The sequence below is a fragment of the Equus asinus genome, chromosome 21, assembly GCF_041296235.1.
Source record: "Equus asinus isolate D_3611 breed Donkey chromosome 21, EquAss-T2T_v2, whole genome shotgun sequence".
Lineage (NCBI taxonomy): Eukaryota > Metazoa > Chordata > Mammalia > Perissodactyla > Equidae > Equus > Equus asinus.
The window spans coordinates 46830725-46851116 of record NC_091810.1 but is presented as its reverse complement, the minus strand read 5'-3'; the positions used below and the strand labels follow the sequence as shown (position 1 = coordinate 46851116).

The 20392-nt window shown below is 59.5% G+C and overlaps 2 protein-coding genes across 5 annotated transcripts in view; both read left to right on the top strand.

The window, feature by feature from the left end:
- Nucleotides 1-8348, top strand: part of NISCH (nischarin) — a 34773-nt gene extending 26425 nt beyond the window's left edge. For 2 of the 3 annotated variants that reach the window (XM_044754001.2, XM_044754004.2), the window contains 6 exons: nt 705-2108; nt 4360-4756; nt 5229-5385; nt 5893-6021; nt 6534-6695; nt 7117-8348. In XM_044754001.2, the coding sequence (XP_044609936.1) occupies nt 705-2108; nt 4360-4756; nt 5229-5385; nt 5893-6021; nt 6534-6695; nt 7117-7727 (2860 nt within the window). In that variant the 3' untranslated portion in view covers nt 7728-8348. The remainder of the gene's footprint in view (nt 1-704; nt 2109-4359; nt 4757-5228; nt 5386-5892; nt 6022-6533; nt 6696-7116) is intronic. The other variant, XM_044754002.2, reaches the window with a different exon arrangement.
- Nucleotides 8349-10627: 2279 nt separating this feature from the next.
- STAB1 (stabilin 1) overlaps nt 10628-20392 on the top strand; it is a 27361-nt gene continuing 17596 nt past the window's right edge. Inside the window, exons 1-17 of one of the 2 annotated variants that reach the window (XM_044754495.2) lie at nt 10628-10819; nt 15102-15238; nt 15557-15672; nt 15919-16004; nt 16076-16145; nt 16521-16616; nt 16926-17036; nt 17292-17488; nt 17730-17860; nt 18043-18170; nt 18467-18555; nt 18771-18908; nt 19046-19189; nt 19269-19331; nt 19631-19744; nt 19850-19903; nt 20144-20224. In XM_044754495.2, the coding sequence (XP_044610430.1) occupies nt 10742-10819; nt 15102-15238; nt 15557-15672; nt 15919-16004; nt 16076-16145; nt 16521-16616; nt 16926-17036; nt 17292-17488; nt 17730-17860; nt 18043-18170; nt 18467-18555; nt 18771-18908; nt 19046-19189; nt 19269-19331; nt 19631-19744; nt 19850-19903; nt 20144-20224 (1833 nt within the window). In that variant the 5' untranslated portion in view covers nt 10628-10741. The remainder of the gene's footprint in view (nt 10820-15101; nt 15239-15556; nt 15673-15918; nt 16005-16075; nt 16146-16520; nt 16617-16925; nt 17037-17291; nt 17489-17729; nt 17861-18042; nt 18171-18466; nt 18556-18770; nt 18909-19045; nt 19190-19268; nt 19332-19630; nt 19745-19849; nt 19904-20143; nt 20225-20392) is intronic. The other variant, XM_014826586.3, reaches the window with a different exon arrangement.

Below are 20392 nucleotides of genomic sequence, written 5' to 3'. Positions count from 1 at the left end.
GGGCTGGGCTCTGGGCTCTTTCCAAATTCTAATCCCTAAACGTTGCCTGACACATGTTCTCCGACGAGGCGTTAGCAGATCAAGGCCGGTTTGGTCCACAGCCTGTTTTGTGCTGCCTGTGAGCTCAGAATGATCGTTTTGTTCTTAAAGGGCTGTTAAAAAAGATGATGTGGATGTGGTGGTGCCCAGACCCTGCAGTGTTTACTCTCTGACCCTTTACAGAAGAGGTTTCCCAGCCCTGTTCTACATAAGACTTTTTCACGAGGGCAGTAGTGGCCAAGAGGAGCTTGAATTTAAATATGAAGGTTCTAAGACCAGCCTAGCCCACTCTCTGGAGGCCACTGGGTGCCCCTGAAGGGGACTGTTGTCAACAAGTGAGCTCATGCCCTTGAGCGCTCACTGCCTGTGGGGCTCATGGCCAGCATCTGAAAGACTGAGCAGTTTTTTTAGGGCTTTTGTTGGGCAGCCTGTGTGGTGTGGGCAGGACTGCACTGGCTGCCTGTGGTCAGAGCCCTAGGAGTGTGGACTCACTAAACTGGGATCCCAGCCTTCCGGCACCTCGGCTCCCCACTGATGCTTGTCCTGGGAGCAGGCTCAGCTATTTAGGAGGCTTGGGAGACCCTCAGTGCAGCAACAGGCTCCAGGTGTGGGAGGTGTGGGTGTCACAGCCCAGCATGTCGCTGACCTGGCCTCTCCCCGCACAGCCCAGAGCAGGCAGAGCCAGAGGTCCAGGTCGTGCCTGGGTCTGGCCAGATCATCTTCCTGCCCTTCACCTGCATTGGCTACACGGCCACCAACCAGGACTTCATCCAGCGCCTCAGCACACTCATCCGTCAGGCCATCGAGCGGCAACTGCCTGCGTGGATTGAGGCTGCCAACCAGCGGGAGGAGGGCCAGGATGAGCAGGGCGAGGATGACGAGGAGGAGGAGGAAGAGGACATTGCTGAGAACCGCTACTTTGAAATGGGGCCCCCAGATGTGGAAGAAGAAGAAGAGGGTGGCCAAGGGGAGGAAGAGGAGGAGGAGGAGGAGGAAGAAGAGGGTGAGGAGGAGCGCCTGGCCCTGGAGTGGGCCCTGGGCGCGGACGAGGACTTCCTGCTGGAGCACATCCGCATCCTCAAGGTGCTCTGGTGCTTCCTGATCCACGTGCAGGGCAGCATCCGTCAGTTCGCCGCCTGCCTCGTGCTCACTGACTTTGGCATCGCCGTCTTCGAGATCCCGCACCAGGAGTCGCGGGGCAGCAGCCAGCACATCCTCTCGTCTCTGCGCTTTGTCTTCTGCTTCCCACACGGCGACCTCACTGAGTTCGGCTTCCTCATGCCGGAGCTGTGTCTGGTGCTCAAGGTGCGGCACAGCGAGAACACGCTCTTCATCATCTCAGACGCCGCCAACCTCCACGAGTTCCACGCCGACCTGCGCTCGTGCTTCGCCCCACAGCACATGGCCATGCTGTGCAGCCCCGTGCTCTACGGCAGCCACACCAGCCTGCAGGAGTTCCTGCGCCAGCTGCTCACCTTCTACAAGGTGGCAGGCAGCTGCCAGGAGCGCAGCCAGGGCTGCTTCCCTGTCTACTTGGTCTACAGTGACAAGCGCATGGTGCAGACGGCCGCCGGGGACTACTCAGGCAACATCGAGTGGGCCAGCTGCACGCTCTGCTCGGCCGTGCGGCGCTCCTGCTGTGCGCCCTCTGAGGCTGTCAAGTCTGCCGCCATCCCGTACTGGCTGCTGCTCACGCCCCAGCACCTCAACGTTATCAAGGCCGACTTCAATCCCATGCCCAACCGTGGCACCCACAACTGTCGCAACCGCAACAGCTTCAAGCTCAGCCGTGTCCCGCTCTCCACTGTGCTCCTGGACCCCACACGCAGCTGCACCCAGCCTCGGGGTGCCTTTGCTGATGGCCACGTACTTGAGCTGCTTGTGGGCTACCGCTTTGTCACCGCCATTTTCGTGCTGCCCCATGAGAAGTTCCACTTCCTGCGCATCTACAACCAGCTGCGGGCCTCGCTGCAGGATCTGAAGACTGTGGTCATCGCCAAGACCCCTGCCACCGGGGGCAGATCCCAGAACCTTCTTGTGGATGGCCAGCCTGCCGAGGGCAGGGCCAGGTGAGACCAAACACAGGTTGAGGGGGCTGGTGTGTGCCCGGGGAGTTCATGGCATTATGACTGAGACCACTCACCCCAAATCAGATCTCTAGCACCTGCACACGTGAGTGGGCCCAGGGTGGGCCTGGCTCCTCAGCTCCTGACTCCCTCAGCATTGCCCTTGGCTCCCTCAGGCTTGGCTCTGGGCTGCTCCCTTTCTCCCAAGGCTTCAGAAGAGGCCCAGGAAAGCTGTCCTTTCACAAAGACAGGCTGGCCCAGTCCCTTGCCACTTAGGGTCCTGCATGGCTGGGACCCTGCGCTCCTGCCACCAATGCAAGACAGGCCCAGGGGCTGACCCCGCCTTGCCTTGCCATCCCTGCTGTACTCCACTGGGCCCAAGCACAGTCTCTAGGCATCACCCACTGCCCCTTTTCCCCCAGGGGCTCACAGTCCTGTGGTGGCTCTGGACTGGGGGCCTGTTGCTGGCACCACCCGCCTCTGACCCCTATCTCCAGGCCTTACTCTATTGGTGAGCCCCACCCCCTTCTCATGGAAGAACAGGGTTACTGAGGGGCCTTTTCTTTGCGTGTAATTTTATGAGTGTTTTCCAAAGGAACCTGTTGGCCGAGAGCAGCAGCGTCTGAGTGTATGAGCTGGGTGTTCACCTCATTCCAAACTCCTTTCCTTCTGGGGGGAGAGTGAGGTAGAGAGAAGGAAGAGGTAGCAGCTCTGTCCTGTTCTTCCTTGCTCTCCTCTCTTCCTCACTCTGCTCCTGCCCGCCCCCCGGCTCCCTCCTCGGGTTTCCCTCAGGGCCACGATCACACCCACACTCATCCCCAGAGGGACCTTGTGCCCTTGTGGGTGCTGCTTTCTCCTGTCCCTGCCCCCCAGCTTCATATATGCTGGGGCTTCCCACACCTGCACATGGAAGCCCTTCCTTTGTTGGTGCTTCTGTCCCGAGAGACAGTCTCACTCACTTTCTCTTTCGTCCTGGTGGACAGTGGAATCCTGTCCCCACCCCAGCATCTCCTGGGGCCTGCCTTCTCACTCCAACCCAGCTCCCAAAGGGCTTCCAGCCTCTTGCTGGATGAATAAGCACCTCTCATGCCCAGCTCAAGTCCCAAGCCTGCTGCAGAGACCCCTGATGCCTCCAGATGGTGGGGAACAGCTTGTGCCCAAGATGGCACTGTGTGACCATCTTCCCGTATCCCTGTCCCTGTGCTGAGGCTTCAAGTGATGACACTTTGTCTCCATTTCCTTGCCACCCCCAAGCCTTGCTGGGACCTGCCCACAGCGGGGACTGTGTGCAGAAAGCATGTGCCCTGCTTTACCATAGCAGACATTCTCTGGCCCAGGACAGGAGGAGGACAGCCCAGAGGCTTCTTGGGGCATTTGGCCCAGTGCAAGATCTGGACTCAAGGGGTTTCTCTCAGCGGCTGGACTGTCCAGTAGACAGGACTCTCCCTCTGCAGGCAGGGGCATGTAGGCTGGTTGCAGGGCCCCTAGCCTCCGTGAGCTTTAAGGGTTCTGAGCATTGTTGCATCTTGTGCTTGGAACAAACCAGTGAAACCAGTGTGGCCGTGTACAGTGGTGGCTGGGTGGGGTGAGGGCCTGGGCCACCTCAGGAGGACCAAAAGGCAAACCAAAGGGCAGTTAGAGTTTTTGGCCCTCACCTCTGTGTGTACTCAGGTCCCAGCCCTGGGCACCTAGGTTTGTGCTCTGGCCTCTGGAGTGGCATTTCATTTCTTTTTTTTTTTTTCCTTTGGTGAGGAAGATTAGGTGTGAGCTAACATCTGTGCCTGTCTTCCTCTATTTTGTATGTGGGATGCCTCCACGGCATGGCTGATGAGTGAAGTAGGTCCACGCCTGGGATCTGAACCTGTGAACCAGGGCTGCCAAAGTAGAGCGCATGGAACTTTAACTGCTTGGCCACAGGACCAGCCCCTGGAGTGGCATTTCTGATACTTCTACCACCTTCTCAAAATGAGTTTTCAGTCCATGGGCCACATGTATCTGGCTGTCCCAGCCCTGGTGTGCCAGATGACCTGCCTGCCCCCATCTGCCCATCTCCCTCCAAGAGAAAGGACCTGGGCCCTTTCCCTCTGCTCTTTTATGTTCCCGTAGGGAACTTGATGATGAAATCCCCAGGTGACCCCTGAGGTGGCGTGTGATGCACATGTCCCCCTCACGCTCTGAGGTTGCACGTGTATTGTGAGTCTCCATTTGGGAGATTCACCACATACTAACATGGTGTTTCTCGGGGCATTGGGAGATGCAGCAATGACCAGCGTCCCCAGGAGGCCCCGGCAGAGGCTCTAGCTCCAGGTCCAGCTCCCGTGGAGGCATCAGCCCTGGCCCCAGCCCCAGTGGAAGTCCCAGCTCCAGCCTTGGCAGAGGCCCCAGGCCCAGCAAAGACCCCCGCGGAGGCCCCAGCAGAGGCCTTGGCCCCAGAGGAGACCCCAGCAGAGACTCCAGTGGAGGCCCCGCCCCCAGTAGAGGCCCCACTACAAGCTGAGCTGCCGGCCCAGTACCCAAGCGAGCACCTGATCCAGTCTGCCTCGGAGGAGAATCAGATCCCTTCACACCTGCCCGCCTGCCCATCACTGCAGCACATTGCCAGCCTGCGGGGGAGCACCATCGTCGAGTTCTTCCACAGCAGCATTGCTGAGGTATTGCCTGGGCACTGGTCTCGCTGGCTGGCACTGGGATGGAGGAGGGTGGCACGGTCAGTCCTGGGGGCTGTGGCAGGGCTCACCTGGGGTCAGCCTCAGGTTCTTGGACTTCACTGTGCTGGCTTTTCCCCCAGCTTCCACTGTCCACAGTGTTGAGGACCTGGGTCAGGAGGTCTTCTGGTTGTCCTCTGTGTTACCACCTCCTACTCTGGCCACTCCTAGCCTCGGGCCCCAGGCAGACCCCACCGCACACCCATCTCCCACCCCTCACTTCCTCTCTGCCTGAGTTAAGATATGACGAAGGTTCTGGGTCTCCCATCCAAGCTGTGGGTGTGTCACCAGGGCAGCAGGGCTGATGGGTGGGTGCCCTGCCCAGAGGTCTGTTTTCAGGCGCAGTCTAGAAGAGAAGATGTGTGCCCTGCCCATCCCTGCCCTGCTGCAGGCCCAAACCCAGCCCCTCTGTGTCCAGGTTGAAAACGAGGAACTGAGGCACCTCATGTGGTCCTCAGTGGTGTTCTACCAGACCCCGGGGCTGGAGGTGACTGCCTGCGTGCTGCTCTCCACCAAGGCCGTATACTTCGTGCTGCACGACGGTCTCCGCCGCTACTTCTCCGAGCCACTGCAGGGTAGGCACTGAGGCCTGCTGGTACCCAGGAGCTCAGAGCATTTGCCCAAGGAGACGGCCTGCGCTCCATCTCTAGAGCCAACTGTGTGGCCTCAGGTAGCAGCGACTCCGCTGCATTGGGCCAAGAATCCCCTGTCTGAGGAAGAGCAGTGATAATGGCACTTGCCTCCCGGAGCTATGGTGAGGGACCTAGGGCCAAGCGTGAAAGCCCAGGAACTGGCTGTGACAAGGAGGGTTTGGCAGCCTCTGCTCTTTGCAACCTCACTGGGAGCCTTAGCCAATGGCCTGTTGTTGGGCTTCTGGTGACCTCTGAGCCAGGCAAGGGTCAGATCCTAGAATGCATTGCCCTAAGGCCTTGTGTGTATAGAGGCAATGGTGGCTCCTCGCAAGGCCTCAACAGGCCAGGCTGGCCAAGGGGACCCATTCCTATTGGCCACAGCTGTGCACCTGGGACCCTCATGCTTGCCTGGCACAGCCACCGCCATGCTCAGTCCCTTTCTCTCCACAGATTTCTGGCATCAGAAAAACACTGACTACAACAACAGTCCCTTCCACATCTCTCAGTGTTTTGTTTTAAAACTCAGCGACCTGCAGGCAGTCAATGTTGGGCTTTTTGACCAGTATTTCCGGCTGACAGGTGAGTGACCACTGCCTTGTTCTATTTTGGGTGAAGGCCAGCGTCACTAGTGGGCTTCCACCTTCCACATGTGGGTGCGTTATCACAGCCAGAGTTATCTCTGCTCGCGAGACGCCTCAGCGGGGCGAGCGGAAGCCGCTTCAGGAACTGCTGAGAGTGCAGAATCACCCCGGGCCTGGGGCGGGCGGCGGGGGCAGCGGCAGCGAAGGGCCAGCCGGGCAGGCAGAGCCGGCCCTGGCCTTATGGGCAGGATGTTTCTGACTCACACTTCCTGAAGAGAGAAAGCCAAGCTCTTTCCCTAATGCCTCTGTATCCCCTTCCAGAAAAATGTCACAGCCCTTCCGGCCAGAGAAATGGCCGTCTTCCCAGGCCCCTGATGCTTTCCCACGTGGGCCTGGCTCTGTGGTCCTCAGGTTCAGGCTGACCTGCTGGAGAGTAGGCATGGCTCCAGGGGCGGGGACGAGGACGGGCTAGTGGCGACCTGCAACCCTGACCAACCTCTTCTCCCTCAGGCTCCTCTCCAGTACAGGTGGTTACCTGCTTGACGCGGGACAGCTATCTGACACACTGCTTCCTCCAGCACCTCATGGCTGTGCTCTCCTCTCTGGAACGCACGCCCTCACCTGAGCCTGTTGACAAAGACTTCTACTCCGAGTTTGGGAACAAGACCACAGGTACCCCAACCCAGCTCAGGCTGCAGACAGGCCACCTGGGCTGACGTTGTGGGCCTCCTCACCAATCCCAAGGGCTGCAGCAGTCCCCAGGGCACCTCTCTGTGTCCCAGAACCCTCTCTGCCTCTGTCTCACTTTTTCTCTTTTCTCGCTTAGCCTCTGGGGGTTTTACATGGGCTTTTGCATGGCAGAGTCTCCATCCCACCCAAACCCTCAACCATCTGGCAGACGCATCTCAAGTGTCAGCTCTGCTCTGGGCTGCTGGCCTGTGGGTCTCCGCGCAGGCACGGGGCCTAGAGTGCTCTCTCTCACCTCTGACAGCAGCTCATGTTGCTGTCTCTGGGTGGCTTGGGGCCTTTGGTGCTCCCAGCCCCACCGCAGGCCATTGCAGGCTCCAGCCCTGGTGGGCGTCTCTCTTTGCAGGGAAGATGGAGAACTATGAGCTGATCCACTCAAGCCGCGTCAAGTTCACCTACCCCAGCGAAGAGGAGATTGGGGACCTGACGTTTATCGTGGCCCAGAAGATGGCTGACCCAGAGAAGGCACCGGCCCTCAGCATCCTGCTGTACATACAGGCCTTCCAGGTGGGCACGCCACCACCTGGGCGCTGCAGGGGCATGCTGCGCCCCAAAACGCTCCTGCTCACCAGTGCTGAGATCTTTCTCCTGGACGAGGACTTTGTCCATTACCCACTGCCTGAGTTCGCCAAAGAGCCACCACAGAGGGACCGGTACCGGCTGGACGACGGCCGCCGTGTCCGGGACCTGGACCGCGTGCTCATGGGCTACCAGACCTACCCACAGGCTCTTACCCTTGTTTTTGATGACGTACAGGGCCAGGACCTCATGGGCAATGTCACCCTGGACCACTTTGGGGAGGTGCCAGGTGGCCCGGCCAGAGCTGGCCAGGGCCGTGAGGTCCACTGGCAGGTGTTTGTCCCCAGTGCCGAGAGCCGCGAGAAGCTCATCTCATTGTTGGCCCGCCAGTGGGAGGCCCTGTGTGGCCGGGAGCTGCCTCTTGAGCTCACCGGCTAGCCCGGGGTGCAGCCAGCCCTCGCCCTCCATGTCCAGCCTGGCATCCACGCAGGGCGGGAGCAGGCTTTCTCTGTTCTTTTTAAAGTAATTTCCCCTCTCTTTTGGTACCTTCATCTGAGTGTCCTCCCAGAGAATGTGAACATACGTGTTCAGTTGATTCTTTCTAATCCTGGGAGTGACAGCACCAGCCCCTCCAGGACCTCCATGTGCTGTCAGCCTCTCGTGGTATGTTGCCTGCCCTGGTGCGACATGGCCAGGCACACCAGTGTTGTGTCTTTTGTCATGAGACCGTTGTTAACATGTGGCACTGTGGGTCTGATTTACTCTGTTACGCGTCCTTTCCTGAAACGTGGAGTCTAGTCTCGTGGATGTAGCTGTCATTGTGGGCATTTGCTGCTAATCGTGAAGCTGGCAGCAAAATGCACATTAGAAGCTCCCACCCTGTGCAGTTTTCCAAAGTGGGGGCCTCTCCTGGTCCAGACAAGTGGGAGAGCACAGTGGGGGCAGGAGCCCCCAGGCCTTGGGGCTGAGAGGGTGGGGGCAGGGGACCTGGAGCTGCCAGCACCAAGTGTGACTCCTGTTGCCTATTTTCTCTATTCCAATAAAGCAAAGTTTGACACAGTCTGGGTCTTTTATTTCAAGGGTCACTGGGGTCCCAGTAGGGCACTGGCCCAGGGCATGGTTGGCCTGAGAGAGAGAGGGTGCCCTAGAGATGCAGGAAGTTGAGATGTTCGGAGAAAGGGAGGAGGCAGGAGGGCATGAAAGGCAAAGGGAGCAGCTGTCCCAGGGCCAGATGTTTGTGGGTGACACTGGAGCCTGGGACGGGGAGGTGCGAGGGCACCTTTGGACAGGGCCGTGCTTGGCTGTGGCTAAACCATGAGCCTCAGTACACGAGAAGAGAGTGAAACTCCGCAGGGCACCCCTGGCAAGCTGGCCAGCTGGCTCACTGCCCTTCTGCCTCCTACTAGTCTGGACTGTCACACTCAGATCCAGCTCCACCTGAAGCTACAGCCTGTGGTGAGGGTAGGGCCTAACATCTGGGATCGCTTCTTGTGTGGGGTTTGGGGGGGGGGATCTCACCAAGATGGCCCAAGGGGGAAGGCCTATGGGGAGGTGGCCCCGTTCCCCCTCTGTGTCTGCATTCACCTTCTCAGAGACATGGGTTGCCTCAGGGAGCCCTGCCCAGGTAGGACCTGGAACTTCCTGGGAACTCAGCCCTCATGCCCCACCCTTCCTCACACCATTCCCACCCCCAGAATAGGGCCCTTGAGCCCCACTCCCTCATCTGTCTCAGCCTCCCTCTCTCATCCAGGCCCAGTCAGGAGCCTCAGCCCAAGGCCGCGGGGTCATTGGCAGGATTTGTGGGGAGTTGGGTAGAGTGGCCAACCCGGCTCCCAGGCCTGCTGCTTCTCAGTTTTCCTTCTGCGCCAGCAGAGTGGAATCCTCACCTGGAGGACCTGTCGCCCTCAGGAAGTCTGTGAGGAGAGCCACCAAGGTGGGAGTCTCCCTACTTAACAACACCCCCCCCCCCCACCGCCGCCAGATCTCAAACACCAGCCCCAGGGCCCCTCCAGCTAGTGGGGGGAGGAGCCAGGTGACAAGAGGTCCTCCAATGAGGTCTTTATCAAAGGCCTTTATAAACAGCCACCTGCCTCTCTCCATCTCAGTTACGTCATCTGTAAACAGGCTGATGTTGACCAGAGGCAGGGTCCACATGCCCAGGCCTGGCACACAGAAGCCTCACCACCTGGGTTACTGTTCCAGATCCTGCAGCCCGATGTGTGACAGCCGACCTCAGCTTGGGTCCATGAGGACAGGACCTATGGTGGGGGACTCTGCAGAGAGCAGACCTGGGACTGTGGATCTTAACACTGATGAGCTGAACAACCTTAGGTGAGTTACCCAGCCCCTCGGAGCTTCAGTTTTCCCCCCAGTAATAGGAGGATGATGAAAGTAACTGCCTTCATTCATTCACTCATTCCTCAAATCTGTATTGAGCATCTACTATGTGAACCAGCCAGACACCGTCCCTGCTCCCCTATAGCTGACATTCTGGTGGGGGACAGAAAATGAACTAAATAAACCAGTGTCAGCTGGTGGCTGGTGCTACAAGGAAATGAAGGCTGGTGACCTTTGACCTGAGGCGACCTTGTGGTGAGTCTGTGTGAGAGGATCTCGGGTAACAGCAGCACCACAGGAGCTCGCTTCCCATGGTTAAGGAGTAGAAAGGTCCACATGGCTGGAGCAGAGAGGAGGTGGACAGGCGACAAGGTCAGAGAGGCCCGTGGCCTGGCATGGAGAGGGGTTTGGCGTGTGGTGGGAAGCCTCGGTGCCTGGGCTGCTGAGTGGAGGACGGATCGAGGAGGGAGGGGCACTGGCAGCAGGGAGACCACTGAGGAGGCCCCACTGGTGGAGAAGGGAGGTGCAGGGACTCAGTGCGGGTCAAGTGGTGGAGGCGGACGGGCAGGTGAGAGGAGGAGTGGTCTGATGCGCTGTCCACTTAGCACAGAGCCTGGCAGGGAGCAGGAGGCCCACCTATACCCTCAGCAGTGGGAGAGGTGAGGCAGACAGACCTGATTTAGGGGCTGCCCTACCCGCAACCGCCAGAGCCCCCCAGAGCCTCTGAATGGAATATGCTGGGCTTGCAGACCCTCGGGAGGAGAGTTTTCATTGGAATTATCTCCGATAGACCCCAGGCTTGTAGCTAATGGTGGGCTTGGAGGCTGTGATGCCAGGAGAAGGGTCCCAGGTCAGGAAGCCCCGAGCAGAGCCCAGGCCATCCATGCTGGGGTCAGTGGCCAGCACCTTCCCTTCCGCCTGCAGGCTGCTGATACGCAGGAGGAAATCCTGGCGGGTTCCTGTGGGGGTGAGCTGGCGGGGCCTCCGGACTGCTTTTAAAGCGACTGCCTGCCCCATCCCGCCTACTCGCCCTGTGCCTGCCTTCTAGAGCTCATTCCCCACGCCGGCTGCCCCGACTCTGTCCTGGACAGCACGCGCGCCAGCCACCATCGGCCATGGCAGGGCCCCGGGGCCTCCTGCTCAGCCTCCTGGCCTTCTGCCTAGCAGGCTCCGGCTTTGTCATGGGGCAGAAGGTGAGTGTGAGCCATTTGCAGAGGGGCATGGTATCCAGGCCCAGCCGTCCAGTGGTGGGAGCAGGGAGGGAGCGTACACAGATTGGGCATGAATCTGCTTGGGGACACATGGGGCAGCTGGTACTTGTCTGACCTTCACGGGGCAGGACCAGAGGGCCGGGCTGTTACGCCCACCTCTGCAGGCTGAGGTCCGTGTCTGGTAGTTTGGGGTAGCAGGCGTGTATCAGCCTGCTCTCCTCTAACTGCGCCCAGCCGGCCAGCCGTGTGGTGTGGGCAGCCATCCCAGGGCTCCCCAGCCTTGGGGTGAGGGGTACAGAGCCGGGCCCATCCTCCTGCCCTTCCTGCCCAGACTGAGGCGGGGTCTCTGTGTGGCCCTGACATGAGGATTGGAGATGTGTTCAACCCCAACCCTCATGGGGCTGGCAGACTGACTCACGTGGAACATGTGTGTGTGTGCTGGGTGTGTGTGCACGTGTGTGTGCCTGTGTCCAGCCCTGAAAGTACTCAGAAGCAAAATGACGTCTACTTACCTCCAGCTCCTCTGGGTCAACAGCAGCCAGCAATAACACCCTCAAGCCTAAGAGCGCAGCCCTGGGCACACCGGGCCTTCTCCCCTCAAGTCCTCACAGCCTCTGGGGCACTGATCTAGGGCAGCGTTCCTGTTCTCCGCCTGAGAAAGCCAAGGCCCCAGGATGATGGAGACGGGTCAGGACAACTCTGGAGCTGTGCTCCAGACACTCTGATTCTCTATCCAGCCTTTTGGGAGGAGCAGACAGGGTCCTGGTGTGTGACTCTCAGGTCCATGTGTGCTAGCCACCTCCAGTCTGTCTGTCTGTAGTTCCACCCAGGTCCCATAGGAGGGACATTGTCCCTGTTGGAGTTTCTAGAAGAGCCTCCCACCCTGAGTATGGAGATAGAGTCCCCTGGCTGGGGCCTGCCTCCGGTGAGGGACCCTCCCCTGTGAGGCTAAGTTCATTTGATTCTTGAGGCAACTGCTGTTGCCTCATCTCACTAACAGGCAAACTGCACTCCAGAGAGAGAAAGGGCTCGCCCAGGATCCTGCTGCCAGGCAGAACCAGCACAGGGAGCTAGGCCCCTGCCACCACCAGGCTCTTTCTCTTGTATCCATATGGTCCCTCAGAGATGGGGCAGGGAGAGGGGCCTCACCAGCTTCAGGGCCAGGTCAGGGCTGGGGACAGGCAGATCTAAGGCTAAAAGGTGACAGTGATGGTGGAAAAGCCAAGGGTCCCAAGCTGAGCCCTGCAGGTAGGTTCCTCTCCCTCTCTGCCTCAGTTTCCCCATCTGTACAATGAAGGGAATTTCAAAGACCTTGCCACCTCCTTATGTTCTGGGAACAGGTGTCAACAAAGGGCCTGAGGCCGGGAATTTTTCCCATCAGAGACCTGTGGCTCTGACCACCTCTAAGCCTACATTCTGGGCTGGTCTCAGACAGCCTGGGCCAAGGAAGAGGGTCCCAAGGGCTCTTGTGGATAGGGACGCGTCAGTGCTGGCCGCTTCTCACACATGCTCAATCACTCAGCCCTCCCGGGTCCCCAGGTAGCATGAGACCCTCCGTAAATAGTAGGAAACTGAGGCTCTGAGGGGAAGGGATGACCTCTGGCTCACACAGCCAGTGAGGGGCAGGAACAGGACTCAGACACAGGTAGGTGCAGGCAGAAGAGTAGGGAAAGCTTCCTGGAGGAGGGGGTCTTAGCACCTGTCCATTCAACAGCCTTTTACCCAGCACTGCCTCTGCATACGGCGTGTGCTGGTGCTGGTGGAGCCTGTGGTCTCCAGCTGGAGTTTGAAAGCAGAGGAGCATTGATCTGGGGCAGGGGAAAGCAGTTTGAGGGGCCCTTCTTCTCTGGGGGAGTTTGGGTTCTGGGTCCCGGGCCCCAGCTTGTGGGAATTTTTTCCACCTTCTCACAACAAGCTTGACACTTCGCGTCTCCCCAACTTCCCCAGAGCGCCTCTGTGGGAAGCAGACGTTGCAAAATCAGTTCTGGATTGGGACAGGGAGGGGGGCAGCACCCGCGTGGCTCCGGCGAGTCCCGAGGTGCCCCCAGGAAGAAAGGAATCTGATTCAGCATTTGGCCATGATCCGGCCTCACCCCGCCCAGCGGGACCAACAGCAAGACTGAGGGCTGGGGCTGCTGATGCTCCTTCCAGGCCGCCAGGTGGAGGGGACCTGAGTGCCTACCTCTAGTGTGGTCCCCGGAGAGAAGTGTGAGTTGACAGCTGGCTTATCCATCCATCACCATTTCACACACATTTACACGCTCAACATCCTGTGCATGATCATCCACCAAAGGACCCAAGGCTCCGGCTTCCTCCCATGCCCGTAACTTACCCGCCACTTCATTGAACCCTGCTCGGCCCAAGCTTGAGGCCAGTGCTCTCTCATTCCCCCTGAGCCCATATTTAGGGCTGACCAACATTCATCTGAGAGCTGGTCCCTGGGCCAGTGGTGGCTGGGCTGGCAGCTGTGCCACAGGGGATCCAGCGCCTGCCAAGCCTTTGCCCTGAGCCAGCAGTTGCCCAGCCCTGGAGTTACCCAACTTCCTAGTTGCTCCCTGGCTCAGCAAAGACCGAGCCTCAGAGTGGGGAATGAGACCACAAGCCCCCTGCCGCACAGCTCGGCCTGAGGCCACTCGCAGCAACTTCCCTCTTTGCAGACCGCAGAGGCATGGGCAGAGAAGGCCAAATCACAGTGGCAGAGAGGCTGCTGGTGTCACCAGAAGAAAGCATCAGGCCCAGTTTCTCCTTTTCTCGTGCTCTGAGAAGCCACACATCTGTAATGTGGTTCAGGAAGAGGCGCGCTCCCTTTGGACCACAGTGTGTTCAGCATTTTTTAGATGAGAACATCTTAGCTTCTCCAGGCCATGCCCCTGGTCCCAGAAACTTCTCCTCCATCAAAACACACCTTCCTAGGGCCCTTTCTTGCGCTTACAACCTCAAGTTTAGCTACCGCCCCTCCAGGGCACAGTGCTGTAGGTTACTGGGATGTTGTTGCCATAGAGGTAGCCCCAGTGGTGGTGGACTCGCCAGAAGCACAGTGGGCCAGTGAATGGGACCGCAGGCCTGGTGCTTCCTTGGCACACTCAGGTGATGGCCTCTTCCCCTGCCCCGACCTCTCTTCTCCACGCAGCCCAAGGGCCCATTTAAAACAGAAACTGAGTCACAGGGCTGCCCCTGACTCCCACTCCCCTCTCTGGCCTGGCTCCCAGCCCCTCTCCAGCCTCTCCTCGGTTGCTCTCTGCCTGTCACATGTGGTTGTTTGTTCCTTCCCACTTCCTGGCTTTTGCCTCTCCTGTCCCCTCTGCTAGGAGCACTGGCCCTGGCCAACTCTCATGCATCCTTCAGGTCCCAGCTCAATTGTCACCTCACCTGGAAAGCCACCTGGACCTAAGCCTGGGTCCTCTCAGCTCCCTCGCTGCCTGCATTGCCCGTCCAGTGATAGGCAGGGGATCCCTGGGCCCCGGCCAGTGCGTGAGGCCAGGGGCCAGGCTTGGGGTCGGGGCTCAGGGAATGGGACTGCTTGGCCCAAATGTGTGCAGACCCCTTGCCCAGGCCTGTTCCCACAGGTCAGCATCTAGGGTCTGGGGCTGGCTCCTAGGTCTCTGACCCCAGGGCAGCAGAGAGGACCTTTGGTCTTGCTAAAAGTGTCATTCAAGAGCACAGCGGGCGTATACTCAGAGCAGAGCGATGACTGGAGGGCTGGCCCCATGGTGCATGGCTGAAAATTTGTGTCCTGCCTCTGCCCGGGAATTGGGGATGGTCACCATGTTCTCCTCCCAGACAGTGTCAGCCATGTCATTTAGAGTTTATTTTTAAATGAAAAGTGAGAATGAGCACTAGGTTGAGAGTCCAAGTTCTAGTCCCTGATTTGCACCCAGTCACTGGGTGGCTTTGCATGAGGGCTGTCAGCCGGGGTTCAGTTTTCCCATATAAATGGGCTGGGCTGGGAACAAAATGGCTGGATGCTCTTGGTGTCAGAAGGTATAGACTCTCAGGCTTCTGGGCATGCTTTTGGGGCCCTGGGCAGAGGTATGTGGCTATGGACATAGGAACATGCTGTGGCAGTGACGACCTGCAACAGGCAGGTTTCCCCCAGTCTCTCAGGAACTTCCTTGTCCTCATTGCATCCCCACCGAACAGGTGGGAAACCAAGGCCTGGGGAGGGGTGCTAGGTCTTGCCACAATCGGGACAGAGTCCGGACTGGGTTCAGGGTCCAGGGTCCAGGGTCTAGGCCCCTCACTCCAAACCCTACCTGTGGCCCAGGTTCTGTCTAGACGATGCGACGTGAAGACCAAGTTTGTCACTCACATGCCCTGCACCTTGTGCCCCATCATCAAGAAGCAGACGTGTCCCCCAGGCTGGCTTCGGGAGTTCCCAGGGAAGATATCACAGGACTGCCGGTGTGGACCCCATTCCCCATCCCTGCCGCTTCCAGGAATGTCCTGTAGGGTGGGAGCCTGGCAGGCCTGGGGAGCGAGGGCGGGGACTCACTTACCTGTGTGTCTGTTGGCCCCTCCAGTGGGCAGCGTAGGCAGGGAGGAAGGAGTGAGGGGGCAGGGGCGGGCGGTGGTTATTGAGCTCTACTGTGGGCAGACCCAGTGCTCATCTCTGGGCCAGGCAGAGAGAAAGGAGGTGGAGTAAACCCAGCGTGGGGAGGCTGGGGTAGGGCTGCAGAGGGGGGGGCCCCTCCCATCACCCTGTCCACCCCTTGTCCCCAGCTACGAGGTGCAGCTGGGGGACTCCTTGGTGTCCATGAGCGGCTGCAGCCTGGAGTGCTGGAAGGATGTGGTGCAGAAGGCCTGCTGCCCTGGCTACTGGGGGTCCCAGTGCTACGGTACGGGGGAGGGAGGGGGTCCCAGCCTTGTTCCTCACACCCCAGCCCTATTCCTGGCCTCCCGTCTGCAGCCTCTGCCTGCATACCCCATCAACTTGTTCATTTGATGAACACCCCGAGCCCACACAGCTTGGCCGTCTGGCTCTGGCTGCCCCAGAGGAGGGGCTGAGTCTGGGGCTGCCAGAGCTGCTGGGGTCAGGGTGATTCGAGAGTTCTTGGTGCAGAGCTGAGTTCTGGGGTCCACAGAGTGCCCTGGGGGGGCTAAGACTCCATGCAACGGCCATGGGACCTGCCTGGATGGCATAGACAGGAACGGGACCTGTGTGTGCCAGGTAAGGGCCGGTCAGGGCTGGGGTGGGTGGCAGAGGAGAGGCCACACTGACTTGGCGAATCCCTCTGCCAGGAAAACTTCAGTGGCTCAGCCTGCCAGGATTGCCAAGACCCCAACCGGTTTGGGCCTGACTGCCAGTCAGGTAAGCACTGGCAGGGCACGGGGGCAGGGCCAGTGTCCACCTGGGGGCCTGTGGGGACCTGGTCCCTATAACCAGCCCCACCAACCTCCCTCCCAGCCCCTCAGCCTCACATTTCTCTTCTAGGGACACGAACTCTGCTTCATAATACCTCTAGCCTTTGCACACACTGCTCTTGGAGGCCTCCTCCAGGAAGCCCTCCCTAAACCCCAGGCTGGGCCAGGTGCCTCCCCTCAGCTCCACCACACCTGAATTCTGTACTCTTGAGATTTTACCTGCTAGAACTGAGTTCTAGAAATGCAGAGGTCAGGGACTCGATGTCCCTGTGTGTCCCTGGCTGAGGCTTGGGTCCCATCTGTCCCTGTGTGTCCTTCCCAGTATGCAGCTGTGTGCATGGCGTGTGCCGCCATGGGCCTCTAGGGGATGGCAGCTGCCTGTGCTTTGCTGGATACACTGGACCCCGCTGTGACCAAGGTGAGCAGTGCTGCTGGGGCAGTGAGTGCTCAGTGATAAGAGCAGGAGAGGCCGATGGGGTGAGGGATGGGGCCTGAGCCTCAACAGGACCTCTGTCCACGGCCTAATTTCTTTCTAAGTAGAGGAGGCACACGGCTCGTCAGGCGGAGGGGTGTCATCTGAGACTTCCATTGCCAGAGGCCCAGAGGCCCAGAGGGGGCGAGGCCCTGGCCAGAGTCACACAGCAAATTGGGCAGAGCAACTTTGCTCCTGTGTTCCTCCGCAACCTGGGGCTTCAAGGCACTGCAATATTCTCCTTTTTCTACTCAGAGCTTCCCGTCTGCCAGGCCCTGCACTGTCCCCAGAACGCCCAGTGCTCTGCAGAGGCCCCCACCTGCAGCTGCCTGCCTGGCCACACCCAGCAGGGCAGTGAATGCCGAGGTAAATCAGTGACCTAGAGGCTGGGGGCCCCAACTCAGGACGAGCAGGCTCTGGGAGGACATCCTGTTAATCCGCAAGTGCGATCTGGCTGTTTACAAGGAGGGAGAACTGTCCCTGAGGTGGGGGAAGGGGCCTATCCCCAAGGTCTAGATCAATCTGTTCACCCCATCTTTGGACCATCTTGGTAGAAGCTATGGGGGAGACGGGGCTCCTGGGTGCCCACCTCACTTGGGCTTGCTCTCTCTGCTCTGGCAGCCCCTGACCCCTGCCGGCCATCGCCTTGCTCTCCATTGGCCCAGTGCTCGGTGAGCCCCAGGGGGCAGGCAGAGTGTCGCTGTCCTGAGAACTACCATGGTGATGGAATGGTGTGTCTGCCTCAGGACCCGTGCACCACCAACCATGGTGGCTGCCCCAGCAACTCCACCTTGTGTCTGTACCAGAGGCCAGGCAAGGTGAGCCAGGGTGCTGAGCTGGGCCTGCACCACGGTCCACCCGCCCACACTGGCTGTGGGGTTCTGGACAAATCACAGGCCTCCTGGGGGCTTCAGATGCCCCATTTGTAAAAGGGGAAGAGGATGACAGCCCTATTCTCAGAGGGTGGCTGTGGGGGCCCAGCAGAGATCTGAGGGTTTGCAGACGCCAGCAGTTCTCATGGTCACGGTGTCACTGTCCTGTCCCTGCCTGGTGGCCCAGGCCTCCTGCTCATGTAAGCCAGGCCTGGTCAGCATCAACCACAATGCCTCCACGGGCTGCTTCGCCTACTGCCTCCCCAACTCCTGTGACCGGTCAGCCACCTGCCAGGTGACCCCCGATGGGAAGACCAGGTGGGCACAGGGGTCTCGGGGTGGGCACCAGGGGCAAAGCAGAGAGGGTGGGCTGGGCAGGAGCAAGTATGCACACCTGTGCACACTCAGCTCAAGGGTCCTATGAGGATGGGTGGCTGAGGGCCAGGAGGTGTGGACTGGCCACACCCCCTGCCCTGACCACTTCCACCCATGTCCCCTAGCTGTGTATGCAAAGAGGGTGAGGTGGGGGATGGGCGTGCCTGCTACGGACACCTGCTCCATGAGGTACAGAAGGCCAGCCAGACGAGCACGGCATTCCTGCGCCTGAGAATTGCCCTCGCTATGCTGGGTGTGTGACCCCCACCACCTGCCTGTGACCTGCCCCTTGCACCCAGCTCTGCTGGCAGGGAGGGAGGGTCAGACTCTGCAGAGCTGTCTTGTTTCTCTGCCTAAGAGCTGTGGAAGCAGAGAGTGGGCTGTGGTGGGGCACATGATGGAGGTGGGAACTGGCCCCCTCCAGATCCTGAGGCCCCCCATCTACCCTAGACCTAGACCCAATGCCCCTACTCCGACTCTCCAAAACCTAGCACTGATGCCTGAGGGTCTCCCAAGACCCACTCTGATGTGCCCTCTCCTGGTCCCCAGACCAGGGCTGCCGGGAGGTCCTCACCACGTCGGGCCCATTCACCGTGCTGGTGCCATCCATCTCCTCCATCTTCCCCAGGACCATGAATGTGAGCCCCTCCCCATTGAGAAGCTGGCTTCTGGCCCTTGCCTCCTCCCTGGACCCTGCCCTAAGCTTCAGGGCCCCTAGAGAGTCCCCAGTCCACACTCTGGGGAACTGAGGCCTAGGAGGCATCTTGTCCCCTCCGTTCCTTGGGCAGGGGTGGCTTGAAGAGGACCACCGACCCTGGATCCACTGAGCACCCCGATCCCCTTGTGCTCACAGGCATCCATTGCCCAGCAGCTCTGCAAACAGCACATCATTGCAGGGCAGCACATACTGGAGGAGTTAGGGACCCAGCACACACACAAGTGGTGGACTCTGGCCGGGCAGGAGATCACTGTCACCTTCAACAGATTCATGGTAAGGGGAGAACCTCAGCCTGGAGACCAGAGGGGTCCCGGTTTGGGGCACAGCCCAGGCAAAGGTATGGAGGTGGGATGGAGCCTCAGGACAGAGGGATGGCATATGGAGTCTGAGTCAGAGGTCTCATATCTTAGAGGAAGTACACCTACAAGTACAAAGATCAGCCCCAGCAGACATTCACCATCCACAAGGCCAACTACCCAGCAGTCAATGGCATCTTCCACGTGGTCACTGCCCTGCGATGGCAGCCCCCAACAGAGCTCCCTGAGGACCCCAAGGTAAGCCAGTGCCTTCTCCTCTGGGGCTGAGCAGCCTCACCCTCTTCTCTGGGGCCCTCATGCTCATCCCTTCCTACAGAGAACCATCAGCCAGATCCTTGCCTCCACTGAGGCCTTCAGCCGGTTTGAAACCATCCTGGAGGTGAGTTTGGGGAAAAAGTCCTAGTCCATCTGATCTTTTGGGCCAGGATCCCTCAACACCCAGAATCTGCCCCACGGTGATCTGAGGTTCTGGAGTAGCATGGGCAAAGGCCCATGCTCCCATCCTAGAACCTGCCCATCACCATCCTGAGGTTCTGTGGTAGCATGGACCCATTGATGATATCTCCCCCTTACTCCCAGTGGGAGCTCCCTGTGGGCCGGGGGTGGCAGGGCCCAGGCAGGGCTCAGAGGTGGAGGTTGGCCACAGAGCCTCCCTGAGTCTGCCTCCCACCGCCACAGAACTGTGGGCTACCCTCCATCCTGGACGGGCCCGGGCCCTTCACAGTCTTTGCCCCAAGCAACGAGGCTGTGGACAGATTGCGTGACGGCCGCCTGATCTACCTCTTCACGGCAGTAAGCTCAGCGTGGAGAAGGGGTTGGGGACAGCGGGGCACCAGGGCCTCTACCCTCCCCCACCCTGCCAGGCCTCCAGCAGCCAAGTCCTCTCTCCCCTGCCAGGGCCTCTCCAAACTGCAGGAGCTGGTGAGGTACCACATCTACAGCCATGGCCAGGTGAGAGCTCCTCCTCCAGGAGGGCAGCCAGCTTGCACCCACTGGTGGGCTAGCAGGGGTTTATCTTCGGTTTCCAGTCTTCCCAGGGGCCCTTCTCCTCTCCCCTCCCATCTGGGCTATGATAGCACAGAGGAGAGCCCAGGGACCAAGGCAGTAGCTGTGAGTCACCTGGGCAGGACTGGGCATAGCCCCAAGGTCTAGCCGGTGTCCAGCCTAAGGCCACCTTCTTCTTCACCCCAGCTGACCATTGAGAAGCTCATCTCCAAGGGTCGGGTCCTCACCATGGCAAACCAGGTGCTGGCTGTGAATATCTCTGAGGAGGTGAGTTCCATGAACATCTGGATTGAATGGACAGATAGAGGGGCTGGTGACGACTGGCCAATTGTTTGGCCTCTTTCAGACCTGCCTTCATGCTCCGCCCCCCGTGGTGGGCAGGCCCTGGTGAGGGTCATATGGGAGGCAGGCACAGATCAAACCTTCTCCTGGGAT